The sequence below is a fragment of the Scyliorhinus canicula genome, chromosome 29 (genome assembly GCF_902713615.1).
Source record: "Scyliorhinus canicula chromosome 29, sScyCan1.1, whole genome shotgun sequence".
NCBI classification, from domain to species: domain Eukaryota; kingdom Metazoa; phylum Chordata; class Chondrichthyes; order Carcharhiniformes; family Scyliorhinidae; genus Scyliorhinus; species Scyliorhinus canicula.
In genome coordinates this window covers 11,909,546-11,926,521 of record NC_052174.1, presented here as the reverse complement: position 1 = coordinate 11,926,521, position 16,976 = coordinate 11,909,546, and the positions used below count along the sequence as shown (strand labels likewise).

At 45.5% G+C, this 16,976-nt stretch overlaps 2 protein-coding genes across 4 annotated transcripts in view; both read left to right on the top strand.

The window, feature by feature from the left end:
• The first annotated feature begins 535 nt into the window (after positions 1 to 535).
• Positions 536 to 5,325, top strand: LOC119958371 (transmembrane protein 272-like). Of its 3 annotated transcripts, none has more exons than XM_038786857.1 (5): positions 536 to 554; positions 1,666 to 1,769; positions 2,955 to 3,005; positions 3,614 to 3,817; positions 4,929 to 5,325. In XM_038786857.1, the coding sequence occupies exons 2-5, from the start codon at positions 1,694 to 1,696 to the stop codon at positions 5,135 to 5,137; spliced, it is 540 nt and encodes a 179-aa protein (XP_038642785.1). In that variant the 5' UTR covers positions 536 to 554; positions 1,666 to 1,693; the 3' UTR covers positions 5,138 to 5,325. The 3 variants fall into 3 exon arrangements, with proteins under 3 accessions (XP_038642785.1, XP_038642783.1, XP_038642784.1); XM_038786855.1 differs by lacking the exon at positions 536 to 554 and adding an exon at positions 705 to 771; XM_038786856.1 differs by lacking the exon at positions 536 to 554 and adding an exon at positions 1,147 to 1,232.
• A 540-nt stretch (positions 5,326 to 5,865) lies between these two features.
• Positions 5,866 to 16,976, top strand: part of LOC119958322 (interferon-induced very large GTPase 1-like) — a 28,263-nt gene continuing 17,152 nt past the window's right edge. The window contains exon 1 of the mRNA XM_038786761.1: positions 5,866 to 6,108. Coding sequence (XP_038642689.1) covers positions 6,049 to 6,108 — 60 coding nt within the window. The 5' untranslated portion in view covers positions 5,866 to 6,048. The remainder of the gene's footprint in view (positions 6,109 to 16,976) is intronic.

The following is a 16,976-nucleotide window of genomic DNA, read 5'->3' as shown; positions in this document are numbered from 1 at the left end:
GTGTTGTTGGAGCTGCGCTCATCCAGGCAAGTGGAGAGTCTCCCATCACACTCCTGACTTGTAGATGGTGGACAGGCTTTGGGGGGGGGGGGGGGGAGGGTTCAGGAGGGGAGTTACTCTCCGCAGGATTCCCAACCTCTGACCTGCCCTGGTAGCCACAGTATTTACCTTAAGTGAGGACATTTCAAAGAATACTTAATTAGTTGTAAAGTTCTGGGAGCTTCCTGTGGTTGCGAATATAAATGGAACTGGTCCTTTTGGAAAATATTTTCTTGGTGACTCTGGACTATTAGTGACCCATTAAATAAATGACCTCCCCCTCAAGCAGGTAAAGAAATGAAAATGAAATGACTATTGGAAAATCTCAATGACTTGCCACCCACATACAATCCCAGATAAACTCTCAGCTGCCGTTTGATGCAACCGCGTTTAGATTGGCTCTTTGCAAACAGCCAATTAAAAGTCAAAAGTGAACAGGAGAATTTGGGTTTGAAGGGATCTTTTATAAATGGACATAGCAGAGGGTTAGTTCTGTACTCTGCTCGTTGAGCTGGGTGAGTTCTGATGCATTAGACCCCAGGTTTGTCCCCCCCTCGTCATTCCAAAATTAATGCCTTTGATTGTCAGAGTTATTGAGCACCAATCTCCGCTCCCTGGTTTCGACAGCTTTGCACCTTGTGGGAGTTAAAACTTGTGTCTCCCCTCTAGGGGGTCAATTTGAAATTTACAAGAGCTGGTATCTTAACCAGTGTTTGGAGACGGCAACTTCAGGTTGAGTTTGTTGTTCTCCATTTCCACAGCTGTTTGGTGGCCAGGGAGGGGTAGTTTAAGTGTGTTGGATTGTCATCTTGAGTTTTTAACTGATTTCCCCCCCCCCATATCCCCATCTCAAATCTTCATTCCGATCGGATTTAGTTTTAAAACCGTTTTAAAGATGATCTATATAATCCTGGTTGATAGTTACGGTTAGTGAGTAGCGTCTTGTGTGTTGAGCAACGGAGGGATACATACATTTGGTGTTTAATATAAATGATTGAGGAACTCCTGGTGTAATCATAAGACTTGATTAAAGTTTAAACAATTGTTCTGCTTGCAGGCTAATTTTTACCCCCCCCCCCCCCCCCCCCCAGCATTGTCCTGTCATTAGTCTTGTTTTTAACCTGTCGATTGCTGCTTTTTTGGGAAAAGCCATTTCTTTTTGAAAACAAAAGCCTGTACTAATGCAAAGAAGGGTGAGTTGTGCCAAACTATTCTCATCAGCTGGCGTTCCTATTTGGGGTAGATTCAATTTCGAGGACGGTCTTCCATTACCCAATACCCCCTTGTTTGTGTCAACTTCTTCAAACTAGTAATTGGTGAATGGGTAAGGTGGGAGGGCCAGTAAGATGCTGATGTATTACTGCCTGCCAAAGATTGGTTGTGTCAACAATATTGGCAGGCATGCAGGTAAAGCAAAATGCTTGTTTTGCAGGCAGAATGAGGTAGTTCACCCATCTCATTGATGTGCTAATTCAGCAAGCCAGGGGTTTTTCAGGTGGTGTGTAAAATAGCTGAGAATTTTTTTTCCATGTGTTGTCTGCACTCTGGCTGATGGGCTCCCACTGACTCAGTTGGGCCATGATTGTTAGCTGCCTGTGTAATGTGGATACATCTCCCTAATTGTAGGTTCACTGGATAGGAAGTGGCTGTTGACATGGACCTGGAAAGTAGCTTGTACACGCCACTCCTCCGGACTATTGAAGAGCCTCCGTCTTCCCCACTGGCGTCAGGTATATTTAAATTCTCTTGAGTCGATGAACTGAGTCGATACTTTTTTTGTTAAAATTTACAGTACCCAATTAATGTTTTCCAATTGAGGGGCAATTTAGTGTGGCCAATCTACCTACCCTGCACATCTTTGGGTTGTGGGGGTGAGACTATGCAAACTCCATACAGACAGTGACTGAGCTGGGATTGAACCTGGGACCTTGGTGCCACGAGGCAGGAGTGCTAACCACTGTGCTGCCCCTCTGGCCATGCATTCTAGACTTTCTTCAAATCCCCTCTAAATTTCCTGACTTTCACCAACTGCTTTCTATCCACCTTCCAAAGTGCATCACTCTCTCTTCAGGCTTAATCTGACCAATCTCACTGTCAACCACCTGACCAATCTTTGTCATCTGCAAAGTCACTTATCGTTTCTCTCCTTTCCCCCTGGCGGTACCTGTTTATCAGAGGCTTTGCTGAAATCCATGTAAACTACATTAACTGCAGTACCCTCATCTATACTCTGTCGCCATCCAATTTGTGAGGCATGACCTCTCTGACCAGCTCTGCTGACTGTCCCTGATCAAACCTTGCCTTTCCCAGTAGAGAAATTTTCTCCTTCAGAACTTTCTCTAATAGTTTCCCCACCAATGATCTGCTTCTCTGGCTTATGTTTACCACCCTTCTTAAAGTGGAACCACATTAGCTGTCCTCTGGTACCTCCCTGTGGTCAGAAATTTAAAATTTGGGTCAGCAGCAAATGTGTTACAGCCAGTCCTGTTTTGTTTGCAATGCCTGACAGGGTGGCAACCGAATCAATAATTTTTTTTAAATTTAGAGTACCCAATTCCATTTTTTTCCAATTAAGGGGCAATTTAGTGTGGCCGATCCACCTAGCTTGCACATCTCTTGGGTTGTGGGGGCAAAACCCACACAAACATGGGTAGAATGGGCAAACTCCACACGGACAGTGAGCCGGGATCGAACCTGGGACCTTGGTGCTGTAGTGCTAACCACTGTGCTCCCCTCAATAAAAAATTTTAACCCCTTCCTTTGGAAACTGATTTGGGAGGGGAGGATTGTGGAATTTGTCCAATTTGAATAGCTCTTGCAGACTGGCTGAGCTGGCCAGCAGCCCCCTCTAGTGGTGGTGTGGAAAATAATTCCTCCCAAGTGTTGTACATTGAACTTCTTCCATTTCTTTTCAGTGTCCATGAAAATTATGACTTCTCTCTTGGCAATCGCCTCCATCACAATTGGTGAGATTTCTATTAAATAGAATATTGGTGCCTCCAATCTAGATTTGTTTCTACATTAATGTTGCAGAGGTGAAATATTAGAGATGTAAATTTAGCTCACTGGGCTAAATCACTGGCTTTCAAAGCAGGCCAGCAGCACAGTTCGATTCCCGTACCAGCCTCCCCGGACAGGTGCCGGAATGTGGCGACTAGGGGCTTTTCACAGTAACTTCATTGAAGCCTACTCATGACAATAAGCAATTTTTATTTCATTTCATTATAGTCATGCTGTTTATTTAGATTGTTTAAACTTGTGTGACATTTTTGGTTGGGAGTACAGGTTGTTGGTTTAAGAATTGGAGTTCCAATTTTAAGATTAAATAAAATATCAAATTTAACTGGGTAGATCAAAATACTTGCAAGTGGGGCAACATACTTAATTTTTTCTCATCTTTCCTCCTAATGCCAAAAAGGCAGCAAATTCTGGCGATATGTTGCTGTTCAGAACTAGGAATAAGTGAATTTGACAAGGAACATCCTTGGGGAAAGAATACTGGATAGTCTACCCCTGGTGTTGTGACATCTGAATTAATTCCAAGAGTGTTAAATTTCTTCCTCTCTCCTTGTAGGCACTGTCTATTTGGATTCTTGCACCAAGCAATACTTGATCCCAATTTATTTAATTGTTTCTGGAAGCTTCACTCTCTTCTTCATGATGATATCGGTGGTTTCATGTACCCCAAACGATGATAGCAACATTCTGGCCTTCCATAAAATTGGCCGGGTTTGGAAAAGTGTGATATCCCTGTTCTCCTTCATCTGGTTTATAACAGGTAACTTGATTGTCCTGCTTCTTAAGGTATTTAGGATGTGCAAGTTTGTATTTAGGATGTGCAAGTTGTATGTATTGGGTGCCAATTTTCAGAATTGCCCTGCGGGCTCCTCTGAACCTTCCCTGGTCAAGTGTGCAGGAGGGGAGAAAACCATAACTTGTATTTCAACAATTTACAGACTTTGGCTGTTGATTTATCCCCCACACTGCCATCATCCACAAACCTCCAGGTTCAGTCAAAGGTGAGACCATTGTAGCAAATCGGTGTAAATAAGTCTATGAGGGTTTAAGATCAAAATGGCAAATTTATGGTTTCTCTAGTGAGCCCCAGACCCCTCTCCCTCTCTTGCATTATTGTCTTGGGTTACCCTTTGCCTCCATTGATCATTAGCTAGTGTGTCTGGAGTCAATGAAGAGACAGAAAAACAGTGATTCACATCACAGGCTTGGATGTAAAAATTGTACAAAAGATCGATGCAAGCTCAGTTGCTTACCTGAACAGCCATGTTGGTCACAAAAGTACCTGAATAACTTGTCAATGTGCAGTGGGCAGGGCAAGCCCTTCCATCTCATTGCTTGTTCCAAAAAAGCCCAATGCAAATTTGTGGCCTCAACAAGGGAGACTGACCAGATCAAAGCTGACATGAAAATACCTCGCCTTGGGCTTTTCACCTTGGCCAAAAGTTTGAGAAGTGAAAACTTGTCACTTGCAATGCTGATCTTGAGCTGCCCAGAACTGGTACCACATCTATTTTATAAATGATTGAAACATTGCATTATTTCCCCATTTCTAGTACGCTGGCAGCAAGGGGTTGATCCGAGGAACTTCCAAGGCAATACTGAACCAGCAGTTAAGACTACATTGACTAGCTAGAATATGGCTCTGGTTGATTGCTGGTACCACAGCAGCAGAGGGTGCATTCCCTCATGTGCAGTTGCAATGCCTGTGGTGACATTGATGGTGACCTCTGGGATGGTGCAGCCCAAACTGTCAGAAATATTACACAAACTGGGAACTGCAAACAATATCTGATATTTTTTAAAGCACATTGGATTTAATGCCATTTCCTGAGGAGTGTGATGAACTAAGTGTGTATTTCTGTAATTTCTAGGTAATGTTTGGATCTACAGAATCTATGAGCCGGATTACGTCGATAAAGCTTCCCCTAATTACTGCGATAAAACCTTGTACCTTTTTGCCTTCTGGGCCACGACTGTCACTTACATTCTCCTTGGGATTGCGTTATTTCTGGGGTTTTGTGGCTTGCTCTGTGCCTGTGCCTTGGGTGGAACCTTGCGGTGTGGGCAAAGAGTGGGCTGAACACTTGAATGAAAAGAAATTTGCACCGACTCACTGCCAGATGTACCTGTCTTCGGTGGAGGAAGTAACAGATCTAATTGGCAGTGCATGTTTTGGCCACTTATTTTTTAAACTTAAAGCTACACAACCTACACTTGTATGTTATTCAATTCTGAAAGTAATTTTTTATTAAAAAAATTTGGATATGTCTGATGTTTCAAGTGTGCTACAAGTGCTGGGGGGAGGAGAGGGAGATGGAACATTGGGCTTCCTTCTCCAAACTCTACATACTTTCTGAACAAGAAAATCATTTAATCCATTTTTAAATTGGCTGAGAATAGAATGCTGGAAAAACTGGTCTCCCCGAGAGTGATCTACAAGATCCCAAGCTGACAAAAAAAAATAGCATCGCACCTCATCTTGAGCTTGATCTTTCAGCAACTGGAGGGAGAGGAAACAGTTTACATCTGTTTGGCTATTTACCAGAAGATGTTTCAATATTAACTGTAGCTGAGAGATTACAACACTATGTTGCGTCAGGTTTTTGTGGGATATTTTAAGGGGTTGAGGTGAAGGAGACAGGCAACAGTCAAGTTGTTTACGCACCCAGTGGCGTGGGGTGGCCACAATGAGGAAACCCAATTGGTCATCTACAGGAACAGAGACCCCTGCTGGCTGCTGAGGTGTGCTGCACCAGAAAATGGGGCTGGCAGAACAGAATCCCACCTTTGTCCATGTTTGAACCAGCCTTGTAATGAGGTCAGGAAGAGTGTCTGTGAGCAGGTTATTGCTGAGTGAGTGCCACTTGATAGCACTGTTAATGACTCTTCCATCTTCTTGTACCTGTCTGATGTGTTTGACCAGTTTACTCCAGTTTTACTCCAGCAACCTTATTGACGAGATGAACAGGTTCACATTCTGTACTCAAGAAAATGGGACTCCGACTCACCGAGCTTTGGGTTTTACCCACACTTGGTAAAGGAGGCTGGCAGGTTACTATCACTCAACGTTGATGTCTTCTCTGGGTTCGAAACCCAGGGTCCTTTCTTCTTGCAATTGATGGTTGAGGGTATCACTCGAGGTCTGTTTGTTGCTGCTTTCTTATACTGAAGCTTGGATTGAGTTGTATGTATACGCCCACCACTGGCCATTGTCCAAGCCAGACCCCAACTGGTTAATGGGGGAAAAACAGGATACTCCTGTTTATCTATGGTGGTTCAATCAAGACCCTTGTCCTCTGCAACTCCCTTTTGTCTGACCAGCCATCAGCTCGTAAAGGAGTCCGATGGCTTCTTTTGTCTGTTCTTTGTCCTGCTGCAAAGTTGGTCACCTGTCTCGAAGTTTGTTACATGTTCATAGACTTGGAGTGGATGATCAAAGTCCATATAGCAATAACAGGTTTACGCCTTGACTTGGGAGACCAGGCCACTCTTGGTGATGGGCATTGAAGTCCCTCACCCAGAGTATATTCTGCACCTTGGCCATGCTCACCCTCTCAAGTATTATCAAGCATGGAGAAGTACTGTTCCCCTCCTTCTCCCCCTTGCCTCCCTCCAACAGTGGTGGGGTTCCCAGGTATCTGCTGCCCTTGTCCTTCTAGATGGTAGTGGTTGTGGGTTTGGAAAGTGCTAAAGAACTTTGTTGACTTCCTACAGTACATCTACACGGCTGCTCCTGTGCGTTGGGTGGCGGAGGAAATGAATGTTTGTGGCTATGGTGCTACTCAAGCAGGACTGCTTTGTCCTGGATGGTGTCAAGAATCGTCTTGTTGAAGGCAAGTGAGGAGTGTTCCATCACGCTCGTGCCTTGTAGATAGTTACTGGCTTTGAGGAGTCAGGAGGTGAGTTAACTCATCGCAGGATTCCCAGCCTTTGACATGCTCTTGCAGCCATAGTATTTATATGACTGGTTCGGTTTCTGATCAATGGCAACCCCCAGGATGTTGATAGTGATGGTTTCTGCAAAGGTAATGTCTTTGAATGTCACTGTCATGATGGTTAGATTTTTTTTCTTATTGGAGATGGTCATTGCCTGGCACAAATGTTACTTGCCACTTGTCATCCCAAGCCTGGAGATTGTCCAGGTCTTGCTGCATCTGAGCAAGGACTGCTCAGAAGGTATCTAAGAAGTTCTGAATGGTGCTGAACATTGCGCAGTCATCAGCGAGCATCGGCCACGTCTGACCTTATGGTGTTTAATATGTTTAATGAAGCAGCTGAAGATGGTGGGTCCTAGGACTAGGGGCTAAATGACCTCCTTTTTATGTTGTGTGATTTAATGTGCTCACAATTCTCTGTGCAGAAGGAAAACGAGCCACTCCCTTCATTCTGCTGGTGATAATAAATTGATGTTTTCCAGTTAGTGACGCACTAACTTTTTTTTTGAACACCTCTGTCCTAATGAGGAACCCTGGTCTCTCCAGTCTCTTTTATGGTCAGAATTTTACGTTGATTGGGCGGGTGTGTATGCCCAACTCGGAAGCCAGGGAACTCGTGCGAGAATGACCCCACATTGACTGGTTTGAGCAATATTTTGGTCGGCAGTCGGGTGTGAAACTCCCAAGCAGGTACTTTATGGTTAGCACTGTTGCTTCATAGCGCCACAGCAGAGACCCGGGTTCAATTCCGGCCTCGGGTCACGGTCTGTGTGGAGTCTGCACGTTCTCCCTGTGCCTGCGTGGGTTTCCTCCCACAAGTCCCGAAAGATGTGCTTGTTAGGTGAATTGGACATTCTGAATTCTCCCTCTGTGTACCTGAACAGGTGCCGGAAAGTGGCGACCAGGGGCTTTTCACAGTAACTTCATTGCAGTGTTAATGTAAGCCTACTTGTGACAATAATAAAGATTATTATTAGCCTATTAAGGGGCTAACTGAAAGCAATTTTATGTGGCCTGTCCGCTTCCACAGTGTGGGCCACATGGCCAAGCGGCCATTACGTTTTAGCTACAGTCTCTATCCAGGTTGGGGTGAAATTAAACGGCTAAAATAAAATTAACAAATGTGTCTAGGGACAGGTTTGTGCTGCCTAGACATCCCGGGGGCTGTCACCCCCCCCCCCGGTGAGCACATCCGAAAGAGCGCCCCAACGCCCACTCTTTTTGTGGCACCCGCCCACTTCCCATTCCCTCCCAGCCTTTCCCAGTGCAGGTTCAGGCTGCATGGTCATTTATTGGTCAGCCAGCTTGAAGTTGTGTTCCAGGGCCAACTGCGGCTGGGCACACGTTCCGTGTCCGCCTCCAGGCCCACTGAGTGCTGAGTGGGTATCTGCCCAATGATTGTGCCCAAGGCATGAGGAAAATAGTTTTAGCTATTTAAACGTAGGGAGCCTGTACAGCAATATCTCACTCCTGTGATCAAACGAAGCAGATGCCGGTTGTAAATATCTGTTGCAAAATTCTCAAGTGACTAATGGTGCTTATTTACCACTTTCTAACATATCTTTTGTAACAAGATATCCTGTGGCTATTCTGAAAATATTTTGTTCCTTACTTGCCTAGTGTGTGTGGCATTGTGCAACATGCGTTACTCAGTCTCAACACATGACTTCCAGGAAATACTAAATCTGTGTCAGAGGCAGTTTCAGTTTCCAGAGTTCTAAACCAGCCATTTAACCACCTTACACTTCTTTCAACTTCAGTAAACACGCTGGTCCTACAATTCCACAGTTCTTGACAGCAGAACATATGAATAGATTAAATTGCTACGTCCCTGGGAGTTTCCGGGATTTCCTGTGAGAGCTTGTCATTTTTTTACATAGAATTTACAGTGCGGAAGGAGGCCATTCGGCCCATCGAGTCTGCACCAGCTCTTGGAAAGAGCACCCTACCCAAGGTCAACACCTCCACCCTATCCCCATAACCCAGTAGCCCCACCCAACACGAAGGGCAATTTTGGACACTAAGGGCAATTTAGTATGGCCAATCCACCCTAACCTGCACATCTTTGCACCGTGGGAGGAAACCCACGCACACACGGGGAGGATGTGCAGACTCCGCACAGACAGTGACCCAAGCCGGAATCGAACCTGGGACCCTGGAGCTGTGAAGCCATTGTGCCGTCCACAATGCTACCGTGCTGCCAATAGAGAGAATCCCAAAGGCTAGAGAATTCCGACCGTTGTCTGTAATGCTAGAGTATTGGGCCAGTTCTGGTCACCACAATTTAGGAGGGTCCCTGAGAGTTCGCAGAGGAGAATTGGCCGAATGATTGCTGGGCTGAGGGATTTTAACTACCAGGTTAGGTCGGAGATGCTGGGGTTGTTCTCCTTGGGGCAAAGGGGAGGTCTGACAATGCTGTCCGTGATTACGGCAGGAGGAATTTCCCAGTAGCGGATGATAAGAGCCCGAGGAACACAGATTATAGCTAAAAGCAATTTACTGCGGTCTGACAGCATCCCACAATCCAAAGATGTGCAGGTTAGGTGGAATGGCCATGGTAAATTGTCCTTTAGAATTCAAAGGTTAGGTGGGGTTACAGGGGCCGAGGTGGGGTGCACTTTCAGAGGGTCGGTGCAGACCTGATGGACCGAATGACCTCCTTTCTGCACTGTAGGATTCTATGATCTATGGCGAGAGCTGGGAGCTAACATTGCGAGTCTGGATGACTCTGCCAAAGCTGGAGAGAACTGTAAATAGGATCAGATTTACATTGTTGTGGGGGCTTGGAGTGGTGGCTGTGGTGATCACAAGTTAACTAGATGCAATACAACTGAGCAAACACTAGAGGGGGCACGGGAGAGCCATATAAATAGACGGGGACAGGAAGTGAGGACACACTTCACAGAGGGCAGAACTTGGAGCAGGACAGACACCCACACACACCAGCTAGGAACACTGAAGGTAACCTTAGGAAACAGCTCTGAAGAGTGAACAAACTCACAATAAAGCATCTTCTCCACATTTGAGACTACGAGCTTTATTAAGACACGAGTAACAACACATGGTACCCAGGAGTGGCTTCAGACGCTTACTACAGGACAACTCAATGGCAGATACAGAAAGCTCAAAATGGCATGGAAATCTCCTACTGGACATTTGACTTTGGAAGACATCGCTAATTCGAGGATGTGGCTTGAATACCCAGAACAGCTGGACCTGACTGGCAGTGTAAGAAATGTCTGGAAAAGGTTTAAACAAATGTTTGATTTTCATCTCGTAGCTAATGGAATACAAGAAGCCTCAGACAACATTAAAATAGCAATTCTCACCGCAGGGCTGTAAATAGGAAAGTGTATAATGGATTTAAATACTCAAAAGATGAAGACAGAAACAGCTTACAAACGTTACTAAACAAATTTGAAGAGTACTGTGAGAAATTTGAACAGCCATGGAGGAGTTATTTGGACATGCTGATCACAGCATCAGCGACACCGTTGCAAAGCTCAACACGACTCTACTCATGGTAGATGAATCCAACACCATGATGCCATGGCAGCTCGTCGATACATTGGATGACAGCAATACCCTAGACGAAGACGACGCCACACAGAGAGCACAGGAAGACTCCACAGAGCGAGCGATGACAGGCTCCACAGTGCGAGTAATGAAAGATTCCAAAAGGGATGCAAGCCAACACTCCCTGGCGAACACCATGCATGAACAAGACCATGCAGGTAAACCCTGCATGCGAAGACAGTGACAAGGTGATCACACTCGACGTACAGGATCACAGCGAGACTGACAGTTCTCAGCTTGTCTGTACCGACGCACAGAGCGAGAACAGTAACAAGGTGATCGCACTCGACGTACAGGATCACAGCGAGACTGACAGTTCTCAGCTTGTCTGTACAGAAGCACAGAGTCGGGCCACCCAACAGTCCAGAGCGACGATGCCGAAAGAAAACATGCAGATTTTGACTCCAGAAGAGGAGCACCTGGAGTCCAGAGAGACCAAGCCAAAAGAAACCATGCAGATTCTGATTCCAGAAGAGGAGCACCTGGAGTCCAGAGAGACCAAGCCAAAAGAAACCATGCAGATTTTGACTCCAGAAGAGGAGCACCTGGAGTCCAGTGAGACAACATCAACGGAAATCATGAAGATTTCAACTCCAGAAGCGGAGCACCAAGAGTCCGGAGACACCACGTCAACTGAAATCATGCAGAATTGGACTCCAGAAGAGGAGCGCCAGAAGTCCGCAGACACCACGTCAATTGTATTCATGGAGGTTTTGACTCCAGAAGAGGAGCGCCAAGAATCCAGAGACACCGCGTCAAATGAAATCGAGAAGAATTTGACTCCGGAAGAGGAGCACCAAGAAAGCAAAGATGAGGAATCCAATTCTCCACAAATGATTGAGGTCACCTGCACCGATGCAACATCAGATCATTCGCACCACTCTCGAGACGAAATGCTCAATGACTCAAATTATCCACTCGGGACACGAATAGAGTATAACAAGAAAAACAAAAGTCAAAAGAAGCACAGCAGAAACGGAACGACAACAGAAAGAACAAAAGCAACATGAAGCGCGACAAGACAAACACCAAAGTCAGGCACAAAAAATAGCGACAACACCAAAGACAGAAACGACAAAAACAGCAACAAGTACGGCAACGAAAACAACAAAAACAGGAACGACAGAAACAACAGCAATGAAACAACGACTTGTACACAATGGTACTACTCGGCACATGAAGGACAATGCCACAGCACACGGCAAAACAATGACAAGACTACAAACATGTCATGGGATGACAACGAATCGCACAAACTCACGTCTGCTCCAGAACGAGCAAGCACACCAGCATCCAAGGCGGATGAGACAATAAATCAACACCACAAGCACAGAAAAAAAAGGCCATGCCAGTCAACATCAGTGAGGTGACCATGCAAACACCTCGGGATGATGCATTGGGTACTTAAAATAACAAGGAAAACCAACAACATTCACAGCGGACTTGCAATATCAATATCACCACGTCATCAACAACAAAAAGAAAAAAAAAGCTCTAAACAAATTCATCAAGTTTGGACTCATAAATGTTTTTATTAAGATTGGACATATAACTACATTGGCTTTGTACAATATGCAATAGCACCATCACCTGTATAGATACGCATATCATAAGTAACTGGTTTCTATAATTTTCTTTAACAATGTACAGCAAATATGTAAAGAGAAAAAGGGGGATGTGGTGATCGTAGATTTACTAGATACAAAACAACTGAGCAAACACCAGAGGGAGAGCTATAAATACACCGGGACAGGATGTACAATTTTCTTTAACGATGTACAGAAAATATGTAAAGAGAAAAAGGGGGATGTGGTGATCACAAGTTAACTAGATGCAATACAACTGAGCAAACACTAGAGGGGGCACGGGAGAGCCATATAAATAGACGGGGACAGGAAGTGAGGACACACTTCACAGAGGGCAGAACTTGGAGCAGGACAGACACCCACACACACCAGCTAGGAACACTGAAGGTAACCTTAGGAAACAGCTCTGAAGAGTGAACGAACTCACAATAAAGCATCTTCTCCACATTTGAGACTACGAGCTTTATTAAGACACGAGTAACAACACAGTGGCTGGATGGGAAGGCAGTGATGGGTGGAAATTGACAACGATATCAAGGACAGGAGACAAAAGGAATGTAAATGGGGTGATCAAGGCTAGGAAGAGTACTGATAGTGGCACATTGAGAGATCAGAATGTGTCAATGGCAGCACAAAGGTCAGCAGCGTGTCAAAGGGCAACTGGGAAAAGGTAACCGAGGCCCCAGTGGGGGGAGGGGGGGGCAATGGTGAAGGAAAAACAGATCGATGAAGGAAATGGAAATAAATTGATAGAAATCAAAATCGGGTGGAGGAAGGTGAAAGCTGGCAGTACGGTTGCACAGTGGTTAGCACTGCTGCTTCACGGTGCCAGGGTCCCGGGTTCGATTCCCGCTTGAGTCACTGTCTGTGCGCAGTCCGCACGTTCTCCCTGTGTCTGAGTGGGTTTCCTCCGGGTGCTCCGGTTTCCTCCCACAAGTCCCGAAGGAGGTGCTTGTTAGGTGAATTTGACATTCTGAATTCTCCCTCTGTGTACCCAAACAGGCGCCAGAATGTAGCGACGAGGGGATTTGCACAGTAACTTCATTGCAGTGTTTTTAACACAAAATTTACAGTGCAGAAGGAGGCCATTCGGCCCATCGAGTCTGCACCGCCTCTTGGAAAGAGCATCCTACCCAAGGTCAACTCCTCCACCCTATCCCCATAACCCAGTAACCCCACCCAATACTAAGGGCAATTTATCATGGCCAATCCACCTAACCTGCACATCTTTGGACTGTGGGAGGAAACCGGAGTACCCGGAGGAAACCCACGCACACACGGGGAGGATGTGCAGACTCCGCACAGACAGTGACTAAAGCCGGGAATCAAACCTGGGACCCTGGAGCTGTGAAGCGATTGTGCTACCCACAATGCTACCGTGCGTGTTAATATAATAATAAAGGTTATTATTATTTGCTATATTTATAAGCTGGAGTAAACCGGTAATCATGACTGAGTTAATTAGCTTATGTGTGTAACTATGTTCAGAAAGATTGACTGAAGAAACAAAACTACAATACAATAGGTTTTCTATCCATATGTGACAGTTTTTGATAACCAGTGTCTGGTTTATTTGTCCAGTTGATCTGATTGAAGACGGGGTTATTAACACAATTAAGGGGTCTGTTCCATTTCTAGCTGTATACTCACTTTAACCAGATCAAAGCCATTTGTAAAAGGTCTGTGGTTTCAGGTGTGGATTATGCAAATATTTTTTCCAAATAGGTAGTTTCCTATTCTTGCCATGTCAGTAGTTTTGTGGGGACATTATAATTATGGCCAAGCATCCCATCATGCATTGGTTTTATTAAACATATGACAAACATTCAAGGAACGCATGGGGGAACTACAGCAACTGTTCATTCCTGTCTGGCACAAAAGCAAAGGGGGTAAGAGGACCAATCCATGGCTTACAAAGGAAATTAGAATTGTATCCAATCCAATGAAGAAGCATACAGATTGGCCAAGAAAAATAATAGGTCTGAGGATTGGGAGCAGTTTAGAATTCAGCAGAGAAGGACGAAGGGATTGATTAAGAAGGGGAAAGTACAGTACGAAAGGAATCTTGCAGGGAACATAAAGACTGACACTAAGAGTTTCTATAGATATGTGAAGAGAAAGAGATTGGTAAAGAGAAATGTAGGCCCCCTACAGACAGAGACAGGGGAAGCATAATAAGGGACAAAGACATGGATCAGCAACTGAATACATACTTTGGTTCTGTCTTCACAAAAGAAAACACAAATCAGATCCCAGAAATGTTGGAGAATGAAAGGTTTAGTGAGAGGGAAGAACTGAGGGAGGTCAGCATTAGTAGAGAAATGGTGCTGGGAAAATTGACGGGATTGAAGGTGGATAAATTCCCAGGACCTGAGAATCTGCATCCCAGAGTGCTTAAGGAGGTGGCTCTGGAAATAGTGGATGCATTGGTAGTCATCTTCCGGGATTCTATAGACTCTGGAACTGTCCCTGCAGATTGGAGGGTAGCTCACGTCACTCCGATATTCAAAAAGGGAGGTAGAGAGAAAGCAGGGAATTATAGACCAGTCAGCCTAACATCGGTAGTGGGGAAAATGCTTGAATCCATTATCAAGGACTTTATAGTGGAATATTTAGAAAGCAGTGGCAGGATCAGTCAAAGAGTCAGCATGGGTTTGTGAAGGGGAAATCATGCTTGACAAATCTGTTTGAATTCTTTGAAATGTAACCAGTACAGCTGATAAGGGGGAGCCAGTCAACGTGGTATATTTGGACTTTCAGAAGGCGTTTGACAAAGTTCCGCATAAGAGATTATTGTGCAAAATTAAAGCGCATGGGATTGGGGGAAATATATTGAGGTGGATAGAAAACTGGTTGGCAGAGAGGAAACAAAGAATGGGGATTAATGCGTCCCTTTCAAATTGTCAGGCAGTAATTAGTGGGGTACAACAGGGATCGGTGCTGGGACCCCAGCTATTCACAATATATAAGAATGATTTGGATGAGGGAACAAAATGTAACATCTCAAAGTTTGCAGATGATACCAAGTTGGGTGGGAGGGTGAACTGTGACGAGGATGCAGGGATCCTACAGCAAGATCTGGACAGGTTGGGCGAGTGGGCAAACCAATGGTAGATGCAGTATAATTTGGATAAATGTGAGGTTATTTACTTTGGAAGCAAAACAGGAAGTAAAATGGGGGAGGGGAGTGTGCAGTGAGACCTAGGTGTCCTTGTGCATCAGTCGCTGAAGGTAAGCATGGAGGTGCAGCAGGCGGTAAAGAAGGCTAATGGTATGTTGGCCTTCATTGCAAGAAGTTTCGAGTATAGAAGTAGGGATGTGTTGCTGCAGTTGTACAGGGCCTTGGTGAGGCCACTGTTGGAATATTGTGTGCAGTTTTGGTTTTCTTCTCTGAGGAAGGATGTCTTGCTCTTGAGGGAGTGCAGTGAATGTTTACCAGACTGATTCCTGGGATAGCGGGACTGATACATGAGGAGAGATTGAGTCGGTTAGGATTGTTCTCGCTGGAGTTCAGAAGAATGAGGGGGGATCTCAAAGAGACTTATAAAATTTTAACAGGACTGGACAGGGTAGATGCAGGGAAGATGTCCCCAATGGTGGGTGTGTCCAGAACCCGGGGACACAGTCTGAGGATTCAGGGTAAACCATTTTGGACAGAGATGAGGAGACACTTCTTTACCCAAAGAGGGTGAGCCTGTGGAATTCATTAGCACAGAATTACCCTTGAATTTACAGTGCAGAAGGAGGCCATTCAGCCCATTGAGTCTGCACCAGACCTTGGAAAGAGCACCCCACTTAAGCTCCACGCCTCTACCCTATCCCCCTTTACCCCCGTAACCCCACCTAACCTTTTTGCCTAAGGAGAATTTATCATGGCCAATCCACCTAACCTGCACGGGGGAGAAAGCAGGATCAGGCTATTGAGTTGGATGATCAGCCATGATGGTGATGAATGGTAGAGCAGGCTCGAAGGGCCAAAAGGCCTCCTCCTGCTCCTATCTTCTATGTATCTACGTATCTATGTATTAGCCAGAAACCTACACTTCCACAGTAGGCATGGATTTGAATGGCCTTCCTCTGTGTCATGAACAGCTCTGACTCAACCTGTTCACTGTCACATTGCTCCTTTTGGGGTTCTACATTACAACAATGCACCACAAAGCCCTTTGTTTTGGCCATTACGTGTTCGAGGATGCCCAGAAGTTGTGCGAGGGACCATATCAATGCAAGTCTGATCTTTGCACAGTTAGCCACTGGATAGTTTGTGTACGGGAAATTCCATTCTCAGGTTCTCTACCACTGGAATTACACTGATTCAAATCTCAGCAAAAATGACAGTCGCTGTCATTTTATCTAAATTCCCCTGAAGGTGAGAAAAATTATCCGCTACGTTAATAGTCCTGAAGGGCTCTCCTCGTTTTGTATTGCAACTCCAGCAGGAATCTCTAACCCGGAAAACAGGCCTTGAATCAGAGATTCAATGGGTTAGCATAGCTGCCTCAAACACCAGGGGCGCGATTCTCCGCCCCCCCACGCCGGGTGGGAGAATAGCGGGAGGGTCCCCCGATATTTTTCACGCCCTCCCGTCATTTTACCCCCCCCCCCCCCCCCCCCAACGAATCGCTGCTCGCCGTTTTTTACGGCGAGCGACGATTCTCCAAGGCCGAGTCTTCACGCCCGTTTCAACACGGCAGCAAACACACCTGCTTGCTGCCGTCGTGAAATGGGCGCCAGATACCCGTTTGGGGCATCTGGGGGCCCGATTGGCACGGCAGTACCACGGCTGTGCCAAAGGGTGCATAGGCCCGCGATCGGTGCCCAC